Source organism: Oncorhynchus keta, unplaced genomic scaffold, assembly GCF_023373465.1.
Source record: "Oncorhynchus keta strain PuntledgeMale-10-30-2019 unplaced genomic scaffold, Oket_V2 Un_contig_6766_pilon_pilon, whole genome shotgun sequence".
Lineage (NCBI taxonomy): Eukaryota > Metazoa > Chordata > Actinopteri > Salmoniformes > Salmonidae > Oncorhynchus > Oncorhynchus keta.
Window position 1 is genome coordinate 73,809 of NW_026289049.1, and position 20,984 is coordinate 94,792.

Genomic DNA, 20,984 nt, shown 5'->3' on the forward strand with positions numbered 1-20,984 from the left:
TTGATTGCATTCGATTTGGAACCTGGCTGCCCCACTCTGTTTTATGGCGAAGTCGGCGCAATGCAAAAGTGACGTGTATAAATATAAAATAAATGTAAAATAAGTCAATCAATCGGTAGTTACTCTTGTATTTTCCCATCTCGAGACACTTCATTACCCAGCGTTACCTGGGAGTTTTGACGTCATTTAGATGAAAAAATGGCGGCGGGCAGCAGCTCAAACGTGAACGAAAATATTCCAGTTTTTGAGTATAAAGACATAAACACCAAACCATTCCACGTTGGCTCATTCAGGACCGCATGGCTTGAGAAATTAAAACCAATTGACTATTCATACGAGGATAAATACGAAGAGACTGAAGATGCCGACTTTGCAAAGGAAATGGGAATCGCACCAGAAACGTTGGATGAACTGAAAGCTATCTGCAGGTTTGTACAGTAAGGGGTAGTTATAAATGTATTTGGTACTCTAGCTAGGTAGCTGAACATCCATTGTGTCTGTCTAGTTGACAAGCAGTAACTTCTCAATATGCTAGTTATCGTTTGTCAATAATGTTTTTTGTTGAACTTCAGCGTCTATAGTAGTGGACCAGGGATATAACTTCCTTTTGTTTAATAACGCATTTTAGAATATTGGTCAGAACTAGTGGTATCAGAGATGATTTTTAAAAAGAGAAGGTTCGGACCTTTTGCTGTCAAATGACCCATCTGTTCTGTAATCTTCACATTTTTGATTTTTTTTTCTTCCAGCGTTGACAATCTTCGGTGTCAAGCTGAAGACGAGCCTCTTGACACCAACGTTGTGCCACCTGACCCCACTCTTCAAACACTAATGTAAAACATTACAACGTTTTTACTATACAAATTAAATCCTAGACCATTTATACATGACAAATGCAGCAATTCCATGTTCTGCAGACAGTTACTCATGAACTGCATTAAAAAAGTGTTGCCTTGTTGATGTTCAGACAGAGGAAGAAGAAGCAGGACTACAAAGGCACCCTGAGGATCGATAAGATAAGCAGAGTTGACCACTACCAAGACGAACTGGTTAGTTATACCCTGTGAAAGCAACCGCCCCTTCCGTTTTACTTCTGTGGGATTCATGAATATATTATTTAAGTCATTTAAGATATATAAACTTATAGAGGATGAATTTACTTCTACCAGGTGTTTGCGCTGCAGACCATTGCACACATTTTTTTTGCCCATTGAATATCCAAAAAAAAAAGCCTACAAAAGTCCAACAACTTCAAGGCTACTTCTTGGAAAACAATGTGTCACTTGCATAGAGTATAGCCTGTTGATGTAACCTGTAGCGTGACTGACACCCAGAAGTCTACACACCCAGACCCCTGGGTCATATTCTTCAGTTTGGTGCCAGGTGAACACGACCGACGAGCTATGAGGGGGGCTGTTTTTAGACATTTGATTGACTTGTGTGTTTGATTTTTCTAGGAGAGCCTAGCGGTGGGGAAAAGGCCTGAGGACCCTGTTGACTTGGTGCCAGAAGGGGAGATCATTTTGAGCATCAACGTTCTCTACCCAGCCATATTTGAAAGAGTACGTGCAGTTTCACTTCTTCGATTCAAAGTCTTTGTGAGAATCACCAAAAGTTGAAAAGCCTAATTCCAACAATCTCCATCATTAAACACAACAATAGATGTGCTTTTGTAAGACATGTACATTATCTTTTCCTATTAATCTCATTTATACCATGGCATTGTTGAATACCCATTTCTGATTGGCTTAAAGGGCATTCTAGAGCGTGCATTATTTCCTTATAACGTACCTTCTCTTCCAGTTTAAGTATGTGAGGCCCCACATGACCCTTCAGATGCTGGGCTCCCATAGTCTGGTGGACCTGAGGACGCTATCTGCTGTATCAGCGACCTGCAGGTCTTTGGAGAGTTCAGCAACACGCCCGACATGGCACCGGACTTCATCAGCAAGGTGACACGCACACAAAGAGATACTCAAGCTCAAACCATACTATTGGAATGGTAGGTGGGGCTTATATTTCCCTGTTTCACACATGTACAAGTGTGTATTATACACGTGTGAAATGGAAATGTCTTTTTGCGTATCCCAACTCCCCCTGAGACGCCCTCAGAGATTGGGGTCACGGCCAGGGGTCAGCCATTATCAGCGGCGCCCTGGAGCAATTAGGTTGAAGTCTTTGCTCAAGGGCACATAGGCAGGTTTTTCACATTGTTGGCTCGGGGTTCGAACTAGCAGCTGATGCTAGGCTTCCGTCGCAATGTGAATCCATAGTCGGTAGACAGTTCGTCTTAAGAAGTTGTCCCTTACATCACCGAGCAGTGCACAACAACCTAATGAATCCAAATGTTAGACGCTACCACCCCACTTCCAAAACCCAACATTCAGTAGATGTGTAACGGATTGAAACGGCTAGCTTAGTTAGCGGTGGTGCGCGCTAATAGCGTTTCAATCGGTGACGTCACTTGCTCTGAGACCTTGAAGTAGTGGTTCCCCTTGCTCTGCAAGGGCCGCGGCTTTTGTGGAGCGATGGGTAACGATGCTTCGTGGGTGACTGTTGTTGATGTGTGCAGAGGGTCCCTGGTTCGAGCCCGGGCAGGGGCGAGGGGACGGACTAAAGTTATACTGTTACAGATGCCAGTAGATTTGTTGTGCACGGCTCGGTGATGTAAAGGACGACTTCTCAAGAAGAACCGTGTAGTCATCATGTATATACAGTACATTCCAACGTGGAACACGTGCTGCTACACAGGTAGTCATTGATTGTGAGTCTTGGAACACATTGACTATGGAATACAATTAGTAATAAATGAGATAATAAGGATGTTGAAGTTGGGAGCTACTCAGCCACACACTCACAGAGAGTATAAGCCTACATAATAGGACTTGATCATCATGTCGGTGTTGGGTGAACCTTTTCACTGTCTGTTTCAGGATCACTTCAAATTGCCTTCTTCTACTTTGAAGGGGTCTTCTACAATGACATGCGTCACCCTGAGTGTCAGGACATGATTTGAGTAAGTGGCTCTCTTCATTCTCGCCATATTCTCTGACATCCAACTGTCATCTGGCTACGTTGACTGGACTGACCCATCATCCCATCATTGACAACAATAGACTGACTGACCCATCATCTGGCTACGTTGACTGGATTTGACTGAACCATCACTGGCGTTGACTGGCATTCTGAGCTGACCTTCTCTTCCAGTCTGACTACGTCGAGGCCCTGACTGAACCATCATCCCCTCTGTCTACGTGGACGACTGACTGACCCATCATCCCCTCTGGCAGGTCGACTGGACTGACTGACCCATCATCCCCTCTGGCTACGTCGACTGGACTGACTGAACTCATCCCCCCATCATCCTGAACCATCATCCCTCTGGCTACGCCTGGACTGAACCATCATCCCCCTCTGGACGTCGACCGGACTGACCCATCATCCCTCTGGCTACGTCGACTGGACTGACTGAACCATCATCCCTCTGGCTACGGGGTTCGACATCCTGGCAGCTGATGAACCATCATCCCCTCGACGTCGACTGGACTGACCCATCATCCCCTCTGGCAACAACCACGACTGAACCATCATCCCCTCAACATTCACGTAGACTGGACTGACTGAACCATCATCCCCTCTGGACTGACTGAACCATCATCCCCGACGTCGACTGGACTGACTGAACCATCACCCATCTGAACCATCATCCCCTCTGGCGTCGACTGGACTGACTGAACCATCATCCCCTCTGGCTCGTGATGACTGGACTGACCCATCATCCCTGGCTACGTCGACTGGACTGACTGACCCTCATTGATTCTGGCTCGAACACGACTGGACTGACTGACCCATCATCCCCTCTCTCGCTGGACTGACTGACCCATCATCCCCTCTGGTATAAGCGTCGACTGGACTGACTGACCCATCATCCCCTCTGGCTACTTTTCGACTGACTGACTGACCCATCATCCCCTCTCGACATGACCCATCACTGGACTCGACTGACCCATCATCTCTGGCCGTCGACTGGACTGACTGACCCATCATCCCCTCTGGCTACGTCGACTGGACTGACTGACCCATCATCCCCTCTGGCTACGTCGACTGGACTGACTGACCCATCATCCCCTCTGGCTACGTCGACTGGACTGACTGAACCATCATCCCCCCTCGTCGACTCTGAACCATCATCCCCTCTGGCTACGTCGACTGACTGACCCATCATCCCCTCTGGCTACGTCGACTGGACTGACTGACCCATCATCCCCTCTGGCTACGTCGACTGGACTGACTGAACCATCATCCCCTCTGGCTACGTCGACTGGACTGACTGAACCATCATCCCCCTCTGGCTACGTCGACTGGACTGACTGAACCATCAACGTCGACTGGACTGACTGACCCATCATCCCCTCTGCTATTGCAGACTGGACTGACTGAACTCATCACTGACCCATCAACTGGACTGACTGACCCATCATCCCCTCTGGCTACGTCGACTGGACTGACTGACCCATCATCCCCTCTGGCTACGTCGACTGGACTGACTGAACACTTCAGACTAGGCTTACTTGAATTCACCTTAGCTGATCCTGTGAGAGAACATCTGTGGAAATGGGCCTGTAAAAGCCAGGGAGTAACCGAAAAAAAGACAAAGCCAGGCCTGTATATTGCAGAGACAATACTGTAGAGAGTGAGAGGTAGGGGCAGATCCACAAATAATGAAGACAATACTGTAGAGAGTGAGAGGTAGGGGCAGATCCACAAATAATGAAGACAATACTGTAGAGAGTGAGAGGTAGGGGCAGATCCACAAAGAATTAAGACAATACTGTAGAGAGTGAGAGGTAGGGGCAGATCCACAAAGAATTAAGACAATACTGTAGAGAGTGAGAGGTAGGGGCAGATCCACAAAGAATTAAGACAATACTGTAGAGAGTGAGAGGTAGGGGGCAGATCCACAAAGAATTAAGACAATACTGTAGAGAGTGAGAGGTAGGGGCAGATCAAAGAATTAAGACACAAAGAATTAAGACAATACTGTAGAGAGTGAGAGGTAGGGGCAGATCCACAAAGAATTAAGACAATACTGTAGAGAGTGAGAGGTAGGGGCAGATCCACAAAGAATTAAGACAATACTGTAGAGAGTGAGAGGTAGGGGCAGATCCACAAAGAATTAAGACAATACTGTAGAGAGTGAGAGGTAGGGGCAGATCCACAAATAATTAAGACTATACTGTAGAGAGGAGAGGTAGGGGCAGATCCACACATAATTAAGACTATACTGTAGAGAGTGAGAGGTAGGGGCAGATCCACACAGAATTAAGACAATACTGTAGAGAGTGAGAGGTAGGGGCAGATCCACACAGAATTAAGACAATACTTTTTCAGCCATAGAACTCTATATTGATCGGAGATGGAGGTTTTAGGTGTAGAATATTGCATTCGGTTTGCCTAACTATGACCCAGACTAAACTATATGCCTGGGTTAACCTTGGGGATGTGTCAGCGGAATCAACAGATGTCAGATTGTAATGGGCCACAATCCAGTCATTTAAAAGGTCAAACCAGGCCACAAGACCCATTGAAATAGGATAATATGTTCTACATGCTCTCCTCTCATGCACTTAGCCATTTTCTCAGTATCTGCTATATCTAATGGATATTCATGTGCATTTTATTGATGAACTGGAAACAACCTTTTGAGTTTATTTTATTTTTACAGGGACAGTGCACATTAATCAACGTTTCAGTAAAAGTGTCGGTTTTAGCCAGCCGGCTAATTTTCAACCGCAGTCCCTGGGCAGGTTATTAAAAACAATTACAATATAGACAATCATTGAGCAGTGAGCACATGCAGAGCAACATAGAACAAGCAAGACGTAGCATACAAACAGAGCAACATAGAACAAAAAGCAACAAGACAAAATCCATAAAAGAAACAGGGTTTCCACACCTCACAAGCTACAGACAACATGGAAAGCGGCAACACACAGACATTTACATTTACATTTAAGTCATTTAGCAGACGCTCTTATCCAGAGCGACTTACAAATTGGTGCATACACCTTATGACAACCAGTGGAACAGCCACTTGCATCTAAATCTTGTTGGGGGAGAAAGGGGGGTGAGAAGGATTACTTACCCTTACTTACCCTATCCTAGGTATTCCTTGAAGAGGTGGGGTTTCAGGTGTCTCCGGAAGGTGGTGATTGACTCCGCTGTCCTGGCGTCGTGAGGGAGTTTGTTCCACCATTGGGGGCCAGAGCAGCGAACAGTTTTGACTGGGCTGAGCGGGAACTGTACTTCCTCAGTGGTAGGGAGGCGAGCAGGCCAGAGGTGGATGAACGCAGTGCCCTTGTTTGGGTGTAGGGCCTGATCAGAGCCTGGAGGTACTGAGGTGCCGTTCCCCTCACAGCCCGTAGGCGAGCACCATGGTCTTGTAGCGGATGCGAGCTTCAACTGGAAGCCAGTGGAGAGAGCGGAGGAGCGGGGTGACGGAGAGAACTTGGGAAGGTTGAACACCAGACGGGCTGCGGCGTTCTGGATGAGTTGTAGGGGTTTAATGGCACAGGCAGGGAGCCCAGCCAACAGCGAGTTGCAGTAATCAAGACGGGAGATGACAAGTGCCTGGATTAGGACCTGCGCCGCTTCCTGTGTGAGGCAGGGTCGTACTCTGCGGATGTTGTAGAGCATGAACCTACAGGAACGGGACACCGCCTTGATGTTAGTTGAGAACGACAGGTGTTGTCCAGGATCACGCCAAGGTTCTTAGCGCTCTGGGAGGAGGACACAATGGAGTTGTCAACCGTGATGGCGAGATCATGGAACGGGCAGTCCTTCCCCCGGGAGGAAGAGGAGCTCCGTCTTGCTGAGGTTCAGCTTGAGGTGGTGATCCGTCATCCACACTGATATGTCTGCCAGACATGCAGAGATGCGATTCGCCACCTGGTCATCAGAAGGGGGAAAGGAGAAGATTAATTGTGTGTCGTCTGCATAGCAATGATAGGAGAGACCATGTGAGGTTATGACAGAGCCAAGTGACTTGGTGTATAGCGAGAATAAGAGAGGGCCTAGAACAGAGCCCTGGGGACACCAGTGGTGAGAGCGCGTGGTGAGGAGACAGATTCTCGCCACGCCACCTGGTAGGAGCGACCTGTCAGGTAGGACGCAATCCAAGCGTGGGCCGCGCCGGAGATGCCCAACTCGGAGAGGGTGGAGAGGAGGATCTGATGGTTCACAGCTAGGGACCATGTTCACAAATCTGATTGGTCTTTAGCCATGTCTTCATACATGTTGTGAAAGTGTGATAGGTGGTGCAGTTATGTGTGTCTGATGGCAGTGTATTCCAGACATGGGAAGCTCTCACAGAGAAAGTGGATTTACTAAAGGTGCTTTTCCTTAAGGGAACTATACAGTCAACTCTCATGGCAGACCTTGTGGATCTGCTGCCATATGTTTGGGTTTTCTGTTTAACAAAATCAAATCAAATTTTATTTGTCACATACACATGGTTAGCAGATGTTAATGCGAGTGTAGCGAAATGCTTGTGCTTCTAGTTCTGACAATGCAGTAATAACCAACAAGTAATCTAACAATTCCTAAACTACTGTCTTATACACAGTGTAAGGGGATAAAGAATATGTACATAGGATATATGAATGAGTGATGGCACAGAGCAGCATAGGCAAGATACAGTAGATGGTATCGAATACAGTATATACATATGAGATGAGTATGTAAACAAAGTGGCATAGTTAAAGTGGCTAGTGATACATGTATTACATAAGGATGCAGTCGATGATATAGAGTACAGTATATGCGTATGAGATGAATAATGTAGGGTAAGTAACATTATATAAGGTAGCATTGTTTAAAGTGGCTAGTGATATATTTACATCATTCCCATCAATTCCCATTATTAAAGTGGCTGGAGTTGTGTCAGTGTGTTGGCAGCGGCCACTCAATGTTAGTGGTGGCTGTTTAACAGTCTGATGGCCTTGAGATAGAAGCTGTTTTTCAGTCTGTCGGTTCCAGCTTTGATGCACCTGCACTGACCTCGCCTTCTGGATGATAGCGGGGTGAACAGGCAGTGGCTCGGGTGGTTGATGTCCTTGATGATCTTTATGGCCTTCCCGTAACATCGGGTGGTGTAGGTGTCCTGAGGGCAGGTAGTTTGTCCCCGGTGATGCGTTGTGCAGACCTCACTACCCTCTGGAGAGCCTTACGGCTGAGGGCGGAGCAGTTGCCGTACCAGGCGGTGATACAGCCCGCCAGGATGCTCTCGATTGTGCATCTGTAGAAGTTTGAGTGCTTTTGGTGACAAGCTGAATTTCTTCAGCCTCCTGAGGCTGAAGAGGCGCTGCTGCGCCTTCTTCACGATGCTGTCTGTGTGAGTGGACCAATTCAGTTTGTCTGTGATGTGTATGCCGAGGAACTTAAAACTTGCTACCCTCTCCACTACTGTTCCATCGATGTGGATAGGGGGTGTTCCCTCTGCTGTTTCCAGAAGTCCACAATCATCTCCTTAGTTTTGTTGAGTGTGAGGTTATTTTCCTGACACCACACTCCGAGGGCCCTCACCTCCTCCCTGTAGGCCGTCTCGCCGTTGTTGGTAATCAAGCCTACCACTGTTGTCGTCCGCAAACTTGATGATTGAGTTGGAGGCGTGCGTGGCCACGCAGTCGTGGGTGAACAGGGAGTACAGGAGAGGGCTTAGAACGCACCCTTGTGGGGCCCCAGTGTTGAGGATCAGAGGGGAGGAGATGTTGTTACCTACCCTCACCACCTGGGGGCGGCCCGTCAGGAAGTCCAGTACCCAGTTGCACAGGGCGGGGTCGAGACCCAGGGTCTCGAGCTTGATGACGAGCTTGGATGGTACTATGGTGTTGAATGCCGAGCTGTAGTCGATGAACAGCATTCTCACATAGGTATTCCTCTTGTCCAGATGGGTTAGGGCAGTGTGCAGTGTGGTTGAGATTGCATCGTCTGTGGACCTATTTGGGCGGTAAGCAAATTGGAGTAGGTCTAGGGCGTCAGGTAGGGTGGAGGTGATATGGTCCTTGACTAATCTCTCAAAGCACTTCATGATGACGGAAGTGAGTGCTACGGGCGGTAGTCATTTAGCTCAGTTACCTTAGCTTTCTTGGGAACAGGAACAATGGTGGCCCTCTTGAAGCGTGTGGGAACAGCAGACTGGTATAGGGATTGATTGAATATGTCCGTAAACACACCGGCCAGCTGGTCTGCGCATGCTCTGAGGCGCGGCTGGGGATGCCGTCTGGGCCTGCAGCCTTGCGAGGGTTAACACGTTTAAATGTCTTACTCACCTTGGCTGCAGTGAAGGAGAGACCGCATGTTTTTGTTGCAGGCCGTGGCAGTGGCACTGTATTGTCCTCAAAGCGGGCAAAAAAGTTATTTAGTCTGCCTGGGAGCAAGACATCCTGGTCCGTGACTGGGCTGGATTTCTTCCTGTAGTCCGTGATTGACTGTAGACCCTGCCACATGCCTCTTGTGTCTGAGCCGTTGAATTGAGATTCTACTTGGTCTCTGTACTGACATTTAGCTTGTTTGATAGCCTTGCGGAGGGAATAGCTGCACTGTTTGTATTCAATCAATCAATCAAATTTTATTTATATAGCCCTTTGTACATCAGCTGATATCTCAAAGTGCTGTACAGAAACCCAGCCTCAAACCCCAAACAGCAAGCAATGCAGGTGTAGAAGCACGGTGGCTAGGAAAAACTCCCTAGAAAGGCCAAAACCTAGGAAGAAACCTAGAGAGGAACCAGGCTATGTGGGGTGGCCAGTAGTCTTCTGGCTGTGCCAGGTGGAGATTATAACAGAACATGGCCAAGATGTTCAAATGTTCATAAATGACCAGCATGGTCAAATAATAGTAAGGCAGAACAGTTGAAACTGGAGCAGCAGCATGGCCAGGTGGACTGGGGACAGCAAGGAGTCATCATGTCAGGTTGTCCTGGGGCATGGTCCTAGGGCTCAGGTCAGTTGAAACTGGAGCAGCAGCATGGCCAGGTGGACTGGGGACAGCAAGGAGCCATCATGTCAGGTAGTCCTGGGGCATGGTCCTAGAGAACGCACACTTAGATTCACACAGGACACCGAATAGGACAGGAGAAGTACTCCAGATATAACAAACTGACCCTAGCCCCCGACACAAACTACTGCAGCATAAATACTGGAGGCTGAGACAGGAGGGGGTCAGGAGACACTGGCCCCATCCGAGAACACCCTCGGACAGGGCCAAACAGGAAGGATATAACCCCACCCACTTTGCCAAAGCACAGCCCCCACACCACTATTCGGTCATGTTACCAGACACCTTGCCCCTATTAAAAGCAGTGGTTCGAGCTTTCAGTTTCACGCGAATGCTGCCATCAATCCACGCTTTCTGGTTAGGGAATGTTTTAATCGTTGCTATGGGAACGACATCTTCAACGCACGTTCTAATGAACTCGCACACCGAATCAGCGTATTCGTCAATGTTGTTATCTGACGCAATACGAAACATATCCCAGTCCATGTGATGGAAGCAGTCTTGGAGTGTGGAGTCAGCTTGGTCGGACCAGAGTTGGACAGACCTCAGCGTGGGAGCCTCTTGTTTTAGTTTCTGTCTGTAGGCAGGGATCAACAAAATGGAGTCGTGGTCAGCTTTTCCGAAAGGGGGCGGGGCAGGGCCTTATATGCATCGCGGAAGTTAGAGTAACAATGATCCAAGGTTTTTCCACCCCTGGTTGCGCAATCGATATGCTGATAAAATTTAGGGAGTCTTGTTTTCAGATTAGCCTTGTTAAAATCCCCAGTTTGCAAAGAGTTAAATAAAGTTCGTTCAGAGCCATCGATGTGTCTGCTTGGGGGATATATAAGGCTGTGATTATAATCGAAGAGAATTCTCTTGGTAGATAATGCGGTCTACATTTGATTGTGAGGAATTCTAAATCAGGTGAACAGAAGGATTTGAGTTCCTGTATGTTTCTTTCATCACACCATGTCTCGTTAGCCATAAGGCATACGCCCCGCCCCTCTTCTTACCAGAAAGATGTTTGTTTCTGTCGGCGCGATGCGTGGAGAAACCTGTTGGCTGCACCGCTTCGGATAGCATCTTCTCTCCAGTGAGCCATGTTTCCGTGAAGCACAGAACGTTACAGTCTCTGATGTCCCTCTGGAATGCTACCCTTTGCTCGGATTTCATCAACCTTGTTGTCTAGAGACTGGACATTGGCAAGAAGAATGCTAGGGAGTGGTGCACGGTGTGCCCATCTCCGGAGTCTGACCAGAAGACCGCCTCGTTTCCTCTTTTTCTGAGTCGTTTTTTGGGTCGCTGCATGCGATCCATTCCGTTGTCCTGTTTGTAAGGCAGAACACAGGATCCGCGTCGCGAAAACCATATTCTTGGTCGTACTGATGGTGAGTTGACGCTGATCTTATATTCAGTAGTTCTTCTCGACTGTATGTAATGAAACCTAAGATGACCTGGGGTACTAATGTAAGAAATGACACTTAAAAAAAAAAAAAATGCATAGTTTCCTAGGAACGCGGCGAGGCGGCCATCTCTGTCGGCGCCGGAAGGGAATACTGAGTGGAGGGGAGCCAGGCAATTTAGGATCTTGAATACAAGACGTGTCGGTGTATTGCACAAGATTTTCCCAACTCAGGAGCTCATGCTTTCTGAGGATGTAACAGTGATGATGGCTATTGGGCTTCCTATCAAGCACTTTGAGAGCCTGTTTGTAGACAGACTGAATGGGTTTTAATGTTGTACAGCAAGCTTGGGCCCAAGTAGTCAAGCAGTATGATAAGTGGGGAGTATCATAGATTTATAGTACAGTTTTGCTACCTCTGTAGTCAAACAATTTCAGTATCAATCGGAAATCAGCTAGGTTGAATTTAGTTATTTGAATTACCTTTTCACCTGCTCTTTAAAAGAGCGGTTGGAATCAAGTATGATGCCAAGGTACTTAATCAGATACCACCTGGAGCTTCTTACCTGACACATAGACATCTGGCTCAGTAGCATCTGTTACCCTCTTTGTGAAGAACACGCAGACAGTTTTTTCACATTGAGATGCAAACACGAGTCACTGAGCCACTTTGTAACCTGGACCATTACAGTAGTGAGTTCTTGTGCAGCTTGTTGTTTGCTCTTTGCATGCACATATAGCACTGAATCATCTGCATACATTTGAACTTCAGACCCAGTACAGACAGAAGGCAGATCATTAATGTACAGGCTGAACAGGAGGGGCCCCAGTGACCCTTGGGCACGCCCACATTATAGCTTAGAGTGGGCGACAGCTCATTGCTCACTCTGACACTGAGTTCTCCCTTCAGGTATGATTTCCTCCATCTCAAGGCATCGGGGAACAATTGAACTTGGGCAATTTGTGATGAGAATCTCATGGTTAACAGTATCAAAAGCCTTCCTTAGGTCCAGAAACACAGCCTAACAACGCCTCCTTTGTCCATCTTGGACTTCACAATTTCAGAAGAAAGCAGTTGACCTTTTCTGTGGAGTGTTTCGCTCTGACGCCAAACAGCATGGAGTGTAATGTGAAGGGCTGTTGTTGAGGTGGGCAATCAGTTATTCTGCTACACACTTTTCAGCAACCTTAGACAGCACAGGTAGTATACTAATGGACCTGTCAGGTCAGTGTGGGCCTGTTAGCAGAGTCGCCCGATTTTAAAGATGGCCGTTATTATGGCTGACTTCCATACCCTTGGAAACACCCCAGACCAATAGATGTGTTGGTGACCTTAGTAATTGGGCCAATGAGTGACTCTTTGTAGTTTCTAAGAACGGTAGAGTCCAGCGTTCTTTAGTGAGCTAATCACCTTTAAGCCCAAGTATAATCAAATAATTTCTCAGACAATGCTAGTAAGTATACTGTACAAAAATATGTACACAACATGTAAAGTGTTGGTCTCTCATGAAACATGAGCTGAAATAAAAGATCCCAGAAATCTTCATACACACACAGCCTATTTCTCTAAATTGTTGTGCACATTTTTGTTTACATCCCTGTTAGTGAGCATTTCTCCCATTTGCAAAGATAATCCATCCACCTAACAGGTGTGTCATGTCAAGAAGCTGATTAAACGGCATGATCATTACACAGGTGCACCTTGTGCTGGGGAACAATAAAAGGCCACTCTAAAATGTGCAGTTGTGTTTTGAGGGAGCGTGCAATTGGCATGCTGACTGCAAGAATGTCCACCAGAGCTGTTTAGGGCTTAATTTATTTATTTCAATATGAACTGTAACTCAGTAAAATCTTACATTGTTTTTTTTTCTGTGTAAATTTAAGATGAATTTCCAAAGCGTATTTTCTGGGTGTTGGAGTTAATTTCTCTTCCTCTACTTTCTACTGTACTTTTCAAATTGGACAATAAAGTTGCGTTGTACTATATTTCCAGGACCACCATTGATTGGGCAAAGACCAGAGACTTCCCCACATTCCACAAGGCCAAGATGGAGGACACCAGATTCTACGACCTGAAGGTGAAGGTGGGCTACCCCTACCTCTTCTGTCACCAGGGAGACTGCGAGCACGTTGTCATCATCACCGATATCAGGTCAGAGGTCATTTTGTCATCCATATTGATACCTGGATTTTGAGCTTTGACTTGGTATGTCATTTCCCCCTACACTGAGCTCCAAAAGTATTGGGACAGTGACACGTTTGCTGTTTTGGCTCTGTACTCCAGCACTTTGGATTATAAATTATCCAACTATGAGGTTAAAGTGCAGACTGTCAGCTTTAATTTGAGGGTACTTTTTTCCATATTGGGTGAACCATTAAGAAATTACTGGACTTTTTGTACATAGACCAAACGTATTGTGACAAATTCACGTAAAATATTTAGTATTTGGTCCCATGTTCATAGCACACAATGACCATATTATGAGTTTGAACTTTTGACAGTTCAAACAGTTGGTAAGTTTTGTAGTGAACTTGTGGAAGTGTTGTGAGCGTGTGACCCCCTTGAAGAATGAACATAAAAGCAGTTTCAAAACACATTTGAAATGTTTGTGTTTCTAGTTCTGACAGTGCAGCAATATCTAACATGTAATCTCACAATTCCACAACGACTACCTAATACACACACCTCTAAGTAAAGGAATGGGATAAGAATATATACATATAAATATATGGATGCACAATGGGAGCGACCATAGGCAAGATGTAATAGATGGTATAAAATACAGTTTATACATATGAGGTTAGTAATGCAAGATCTGTAAACATTATTAAAGTGACTAGTGATCCGTTTATTAAAGTCGCCAATGATTTCAAGTCTGTGTAGGCAGCAGCCACTCTGTGTTAGGGATGGCTGTTTAGCAGTCTGATGGCCTTGAGATAGACGCTGTCTCTCGGTCCCAGCTTTGATGCACCTGTACTGACCTCGCCTTCTGGATGATAGCGGGGTGAACAGGCAGTGGCTCGGTGGTTGTTGTCCTTGATGATCTTTTTGGCCTTCCTGTGACATCAAGTGCTGTAGGTGTCCTGGAGGGCATGTAGTTTGCCCCTGGTGATGCGCTGTGCAGACTGCACCACCCTCGTGAGAGCCTTGCGGTTGAGGGTGGTGCAGTTGCCGTACCAGGCTGTGATACAGCCCTGCATCTGTAAAAGTTTGTCAGGGTTTTAGGTGACCTGTTGTTGCGCCGTCTTCACCACACTGTTTGTGTACTGGACCATTTAATTTTATCTGTGACGTGTACACCCAGGAACTTAACTTTCCACCTTCTCCACTGCTGTCCCATTGATGTGGATAGGGGGGTGCTCCCTCTGCTGTTTCCTGAAGTCCACGATCATCTCCTTTTGTTGACGTTGAGTGAGAGGTTGTTTTCCTGACACCACACTCCGAGTGCCCTCACCACCTCCCAGTAGGCTGTCTTGTGGTTATTGGTAATCAAGCCAATTACTGTTGTGTCGTCTGCAAACTTGATGATTGAGTTGGAGGCGTGCGTGGCCACGCAGTCATGGCTGAACAGAGTACAGAAGGGGGGTGAGCACGCACTCTTGTGTTGAGGATCAGCGAAGTGGACAGTGTTGTTTCCGACATTCACCACCTGGGGGCGGCCCGTCAGGAAGTCCAGGACCCAGTTGCTCAGGGCGCGGTTGAGACCCAGGGCCTCAAGCTTAACGATGAGCTTGGAGAGTACTATGACGTTGAATGCTGAGCTGTAGTCAATGAACAGCATTCTTACATAGGTATTCCTCTTGTCCAGATGGGATAGGGAAGTGTGCAGCGTGACGAAAATTGCATCGTTAATGAAACTATTGGGGCGGTAAGCAAATTGAAGTGGGTCTAGGGTGATCGGTAAGGTGGCGGTGATATGATCCTTGCCTAGTCTCTCAAAGCACTTTGATGACAGAAGTGAGTTCTACGGTGCGATAGTAATTTAGTTCAGTGCCTTCTTGGACAGCAGACTGGGATAGAGAGAGATAGAATAGCCAGCTGGTCTGAGTACGCGGTCTGGGCCGGCGGCCTTGCAAGGGTTAACATGTTTAAATGTCTTACTCACGTCGTCCACGGCGAAGGAGAGCCCACAGTCCTTGGTAGCGGGCAGCATCGTTGGCACTGTATTAACCTCAATACTATCCTAGTTTGTATTATCCTAGTTTGTCTGGAAGCAATATATCAGTGTCTGACGTGGGTGGTTTTCCTTTTGTAGTCTGATTGTCTGTAGACCCTGCCACGTATGTCTCGTGTCTGAGCCGTTGAATTGCGACTCCACTTTGTCTCTATACTGACATTTCACTTATTTGATTGCCTTGCGGAGGGAATAACTACACTGTTTGTATTCGGCCATATTCCCAGTCACCTTTCCATGGTTAAATGTGGTGGTTTGCACTGTCTGTTTTGCGTGAATGCTGCCATCTGTCCACGGTTTCTGGTTAGGGTAGGTTCTAATAGTCCCAGTAGGTACAACATCTCCTATACGCTTCCTTATAAGATCACTCAGACTCGGCGTATACTTCAATATTTTTCTCTTAGGCTACCCGGAACATGTCCCAGTCTGATTGGTCAGACCAGCGTTGAATAGTCCTTAGCACGGGTATATCCTGTTAGAGTTTCTGCCTGTAGGAAGGGAGGAGCAAAATGGAGTCGATCACATTTTCCTAAAGGAAGGTTGGGGAGGGCGTTGTATGCATCGCGGAAGTTAGAGTAGCAGTGACCCAGTGTGTTTCCAGTGCGATCAATATGCTGATAGAATTTAGGTAGCCTTGTTCTCAAATGAGCTTTTTTTAAATCCCCAGCTACAAAAAATGCAGCCTCCGGATATATGGTTTCCAGTTTGCATAAAGTCTAGTGAAGTTCCTTGAGGGCCGTCGTGGTATCGGCTTGAGGGGGGAACTCTGTCAGCATCTGTGAGTCATTATACGTCGGGTGAGCAGAAGGACTTGAGTTCCTGTATGTTGTTACAATTACACCATGAGTTGTTAATCATGAAACACAGCCCTCACCCTTCTTCCCGGAGAGATGTTTATTCCTGTCGGCGCGACGCACAAAGAATCGACTCTGACAGCATATCCCGAGAGAGCCATGTTTCCGTGAAACAGTACGTTAGAATTCCTGATGTCTCTCTGGAAAGCAACCCTTGCCCTAATATCATCTACCTTGTTGTCTAGAGACTGGACATTAGCAAGTAATATACTCTGAAGCGGTGGGTAGTGTGCGCACCTCCCAAGTCTACCCTGAAGACCGCGCCATCTACCTCTTCTCCGGCGGCGTTGTTTTGGGTCAGCCTCTGGAATCAGTTCAAATGCCCTGGATGGTTCAGACAAAAGACCCGCCTCGAAAGTCTTATTCCTGGCCGTAGTGCTGGAAAGTTGATGTCGCTCTGATATCCAATAGTTCTTCCTGGCTGTATGTATGATTTTCTGGGCTAACAATGTAAGGAATGATACATAAAAAATAAAAAAAGGCAGCCCTCTCTGACAGCCATTTTGGTCAACCCGGGTAGGTCTGCCTGTGTATAAGTAAGTCTTAGGCTTGTCCTGTGAACACTACGAGCGAGAAGAAACCTCGAAAGAGGAACAGAACTCTAAAGAAGAAAAAAAACATGGAGTTGTCACTTAATGACACACACGTGATGACCATAACATCGGAAGTAGGATGATGCAGGCTTCAACAGAAAAAGGGCTTAGTGTAAATCAGCACTACAAAAAATAGTTTTCTACATTTGTGCAGAACCCAAATACTATCCATAAAGGTGCTGGGAGATAAAGTGGTTATATCTAAGGGACAGCTATGGGGTTTGATTACCCAGCCTGTAGAGCGAAGCATCTATACCTTAGCCGAAGGAGAAGAATATACAGACCAAACCTTGAGTGGAATACAGGCTTGAGGACTAGGATGTGTTTCACAAGGTGGTGTGTTATGAGCTGAGAGTTAGCTAAAAAGGTTATTTATACCTTGTACAAGGGGTAGGAGGGTAAGGGTTATTTATATATTGTAGGAGGGCAAGTGGGGGTGTTCGGTTACAGTCAGTCCCAGGTCAAAGACAGACATGCTCTTCTCTAAGAACAGTAATTAGAACAGTCTTTTCATATTGCATAGAAAACTTTAATTGTAATATGTATGCTTACATTAATGTACCAAAGATTTAAGAAAATAAAAGGTTTTAAAGAAAAATGTTATTTACCTTTTAATGAAATCTTTCTCTCGATCTGTCTCTCCCTGCTCTGTTTGTCTCTACACGAGAGCCAATGGGTTCTTGGGATGTGTCAAATCAAAATCCAATTATATTTGTCACATGCGCTTACTACAAAAGGTCTAGTTCTTACTGTGAAATGCTTACTTACAAGCTCGTAACCAACAATGCAGTTAAGAAAAATTGGATTTAAGAAAATATTTCCTAAATCAACTAAAAATAAAATTTAAAAAATTACAATAACGAGGCTATATACAGGGGTACTGGTGCAGGGGGGGGGGTGTCAGGTTCCAAGCAGGGGTATTTACAAGCAGCGACGTGTCTGCAAGCTCTGAACTCTAGGTGTCTAACAGAACGCCTTAATGTGTTCAATATTATGAACTTAGGGTGACCCTAGGTTCACAACATGCCTAATGACCTGGGCAGCCACAATGTTTCTGCTTATGAAGCCATAAATGATTGATAGGCTTAAAACCACCTAAAAATATATAATTTTACTCTTTTAACGATGTGTTCTTTACTAATGACTTAAACAGATAATTTTACTCCCTTAACCTTTTACTGCAGTGGGATAAATCAGGGTCACAGAGTGATTTCTTGGGAGTCTTAAACAAATCTACTTAGAAACAGAAGTATACACATGAGTTTACATTTATTCAATTGAGTTTGCATCTCAATATACCAGTGAAATGTAACAAAATGCCTGGTGTGTTTATTGAGCTGTACACCTATGCTCAGTTGGTCAATATTCCCCTCCAGTGATTCCCCAACATCTTGTCAACATATGCTTTTCCACATTGTTACATTACAGCCTTATTCCAAAATTGGATTAAATAAACAATTGTCCTCATCAATCAACACACAGTACCCCATAATGACATTAGTGAAAACAGGCATTTTAAAATATTTGCAAATGTATTAAAATGAAACGCCTTATTTACAAAAAGGGTCTAAATGCTTGAGAAATTAAATATTACATTTACATATTCTTTTCAAACATTTCTAAAAACCATTATGGGGTATTGTGTGTAGATTGAGTGGGGAAAAAACATGTAATCCATTTTAGAATAAGGCTGTAACGTAACAAAATAATTAAAAAAAGGGGTCTGAATACATTCCAATGTACAAAGTGTTAATTTCTAAACAGGTCACCCAATATGAATGAAAGTAAGCTCAAATTTAAGTTGACGGTCTACACTTTAACCTCAGTCATTAAATCATTTATGAATCGAAGTGCCGACTACAGAGCCAAAATATGTTGCTGTATCTATACGAAATCAATTTGTCAGAAATCAGTTCACCTTACTCATATCAGTACTGTGAAGAAGGCCAGATTTCTGGTAAGACAGCAGGTCAGGGGAAAGTGCTGCCCTTTTCTAGATGAATAGGATAAAGTCATATCTTTGATCAATTCACTCACATGATAAAGAGCCTTGAGGCTTTCCAATTGATCTATATTGTAGGTCAGCCTTTTCAGCTTTCTGAGACTGATTTGATTTAAGTTTTAGCCTTCTTCTGACTGGTTTTCTTTGCTGGAGGCACTAACTGTGCATGAAGGCTGGTTTTGTGGCGTGATGTTTCCAAGAAGGCCTCAGCCTCAGTGCTGCCAGTAAAACTGTTACAAAACTGTGCTGGCTCATATTTTCCCATCACTTTGTCCTTTTCACAGTTTTTATTTATTTAACCTTTATTTTGACAGGGAGTCAAGGCTGAGATCAAGGTCTCTTTTCCAGATGAGCCCTGATTTAATACAGTACAGAATACACATTCATTCAAAAATAATTGTGATAGTGTTTTGCTTTTCATGTATTGTTGGGTTGTTTTAAAATACATTGTTCAGTAAAAGATCCCCTAGGAGCCATCACATGCCCTAGACCAGTGTTTTCCAAACTCTGTCCTCTGGACCCCAACGGGTGCACGTTTTGTTTTTTGCCCTAGAACTACACAACTGATTCATCAACCTTTTGATCATTTGAATCAGCTGTGTAGTATTAGGGCAAAAACCAAAATGTGCCCCCGGGATCCAGAGGACCCCGTTTGGGGGAAAAAGTGCCTCAGTCCTACAGCACAGGGGTCAAGCTCATTCCACGGAGGACCGAGTGTTCGCTCCTCCCTTGTACTTGATTAAGGTTAGCAATTAGTAAAGAACTCTCCTCACCTGGTTGTCCAGGTCTTTATTAAAAGGAGAAACAAAAACCAGCAGACACTAGGCCCTCCATGGAATGAGTTTGACACCCCTGCATCATATTTTAAAGTGCATTGGAGATCATTCCATGCTAAAGGTGAAAGGTTCCAGCCACTATGGTAGATGTGTAACAAGGCTAGCTCAGTACAGCTAGGTTTCATTAGTGTGGACATGTTTTATTTATCCCTGCCCAATGTTTCCAGACTGGCTCATAAGGATGACTGCCTGGATAGGAAGTTGTACCCTCTCCTTACCCACAAGCACAGGGTCATGACCAGGAAGTGCGCCGTGTGTCACGTCTACATCGGCAGGTGTGTAGAAAAAATATCACTCTTTTTACATGACCTGGCCAAAAAAACATATCCCTAACAATTGACTGTACATTAGTTGAAATTCATTACAAGTTGTCAGTGTACTAATTTGGCTTGTGTTTTTTTCAGATGGTTAACCACAAATGATCCATTTGCCCCAAATGACCCGTGTCTCTTCTGTGAGCGATGCTTCCGCATGCTTCACTACGACAAGAAAGGAAACAAACTAGGACAGTTCCTGGCCTACCCTTATGTGGACCCTGGGGCCTTCAACTGAGACGTCCCGTTTCTCCCTCCTACTGCTGTGCAGTATTAGTAATGGTACATATTTCTGTTGGCATTAAAGCACTTTATTTACAGTTCTATTTGTCTTGGGATTCATGATCACATGGAAATGTTTTTGTTGTAGTCATATAATTGTAAAGCTCAGACTGTTCGTTTCGGATTGATGAACCTTCAGTGGTGAGCTGGTGATGTCACCAGCTCATGCAACTCATGAGAAGTTCACTTGAATGATTATAGCTCGTACGAAGAATTGGTTTCACTAATTAAAGTGGAAATCAGTGGGACAACACCCTTCTGTCTTCTACCTCTGGATAGGGATCTCGCCCTGCAAAAGCTTGAGTGGTGACTTGGAAGGGCACTCTAGCAACGTCTTGATTCAAAACACTTCAATGGAATAATCTTAACCGATCTTTTAAGCTAATGATGGCCATTTTAGACCGGAAAGCTCAGATCTGAGGAAAGATGTTAGGCTAACAGTTTTCCGTGTGACCTGTGAAAGATTGACCGTCGACTTGACACAGTAC

The 20,984-nt window shown here is 45.4% G+C and overlaps 1 protein-coding gene and 1 long non-coding RNA gene across 3 annotated transcripts; both read left to right on the top strand.

Annotated features, from left to right (window-relative positions):
• The first annotated feature begins 23 nt into the window (after window positions 1–23).
• On the top strand, window positions 24–20,534 carry LOC118381639 (snRNA-activating protein complex subunit 3). The gene is given in 11 exon segments (XM_052511402.1): window positions 24–428; window positions 750–833; window positions 968–1,049; window positions 1,458–1,562; window positions 1,804–1,864; window positions 1,867–1,952; window positions 2,934–2,943; window positions 2,946–3,020; window positions 13,412–13,592; window positions 20,068–20,175; window positions 20,305–20,534. Coding segments are annotated over 11 exon segments (1,170 nt in total). The 5' UTR covers window positions 24–198; the 3' UTR covers window positions 20,453–20,534.
• LOC127926091 (uncharacterized) lies at window positions 4,658–5,388 on the top strand. 2 transcript variants are annotated; one of them, XR_008123239.1, is made up of 3 exons: window positions 4,658–4,700; window positions 4,799–4,945; window positions 5,057–5,227. It is a non-coding gene; the product is annotated as an uncharacterized LOC127926091 (long non-coding RNA). The 2 variants fall into 2 exon arrangements; XR_008123238.1 differs by lacking the exon at window positions 4,658–4,700 and adding an exon at window positions 5,252–5,388 and having other exon boundaries at window positions 4,761–4,945; window positions 5,057–5,203.
• Window positions 20,535–20,984: the final 450 nt, after the last annotated feature.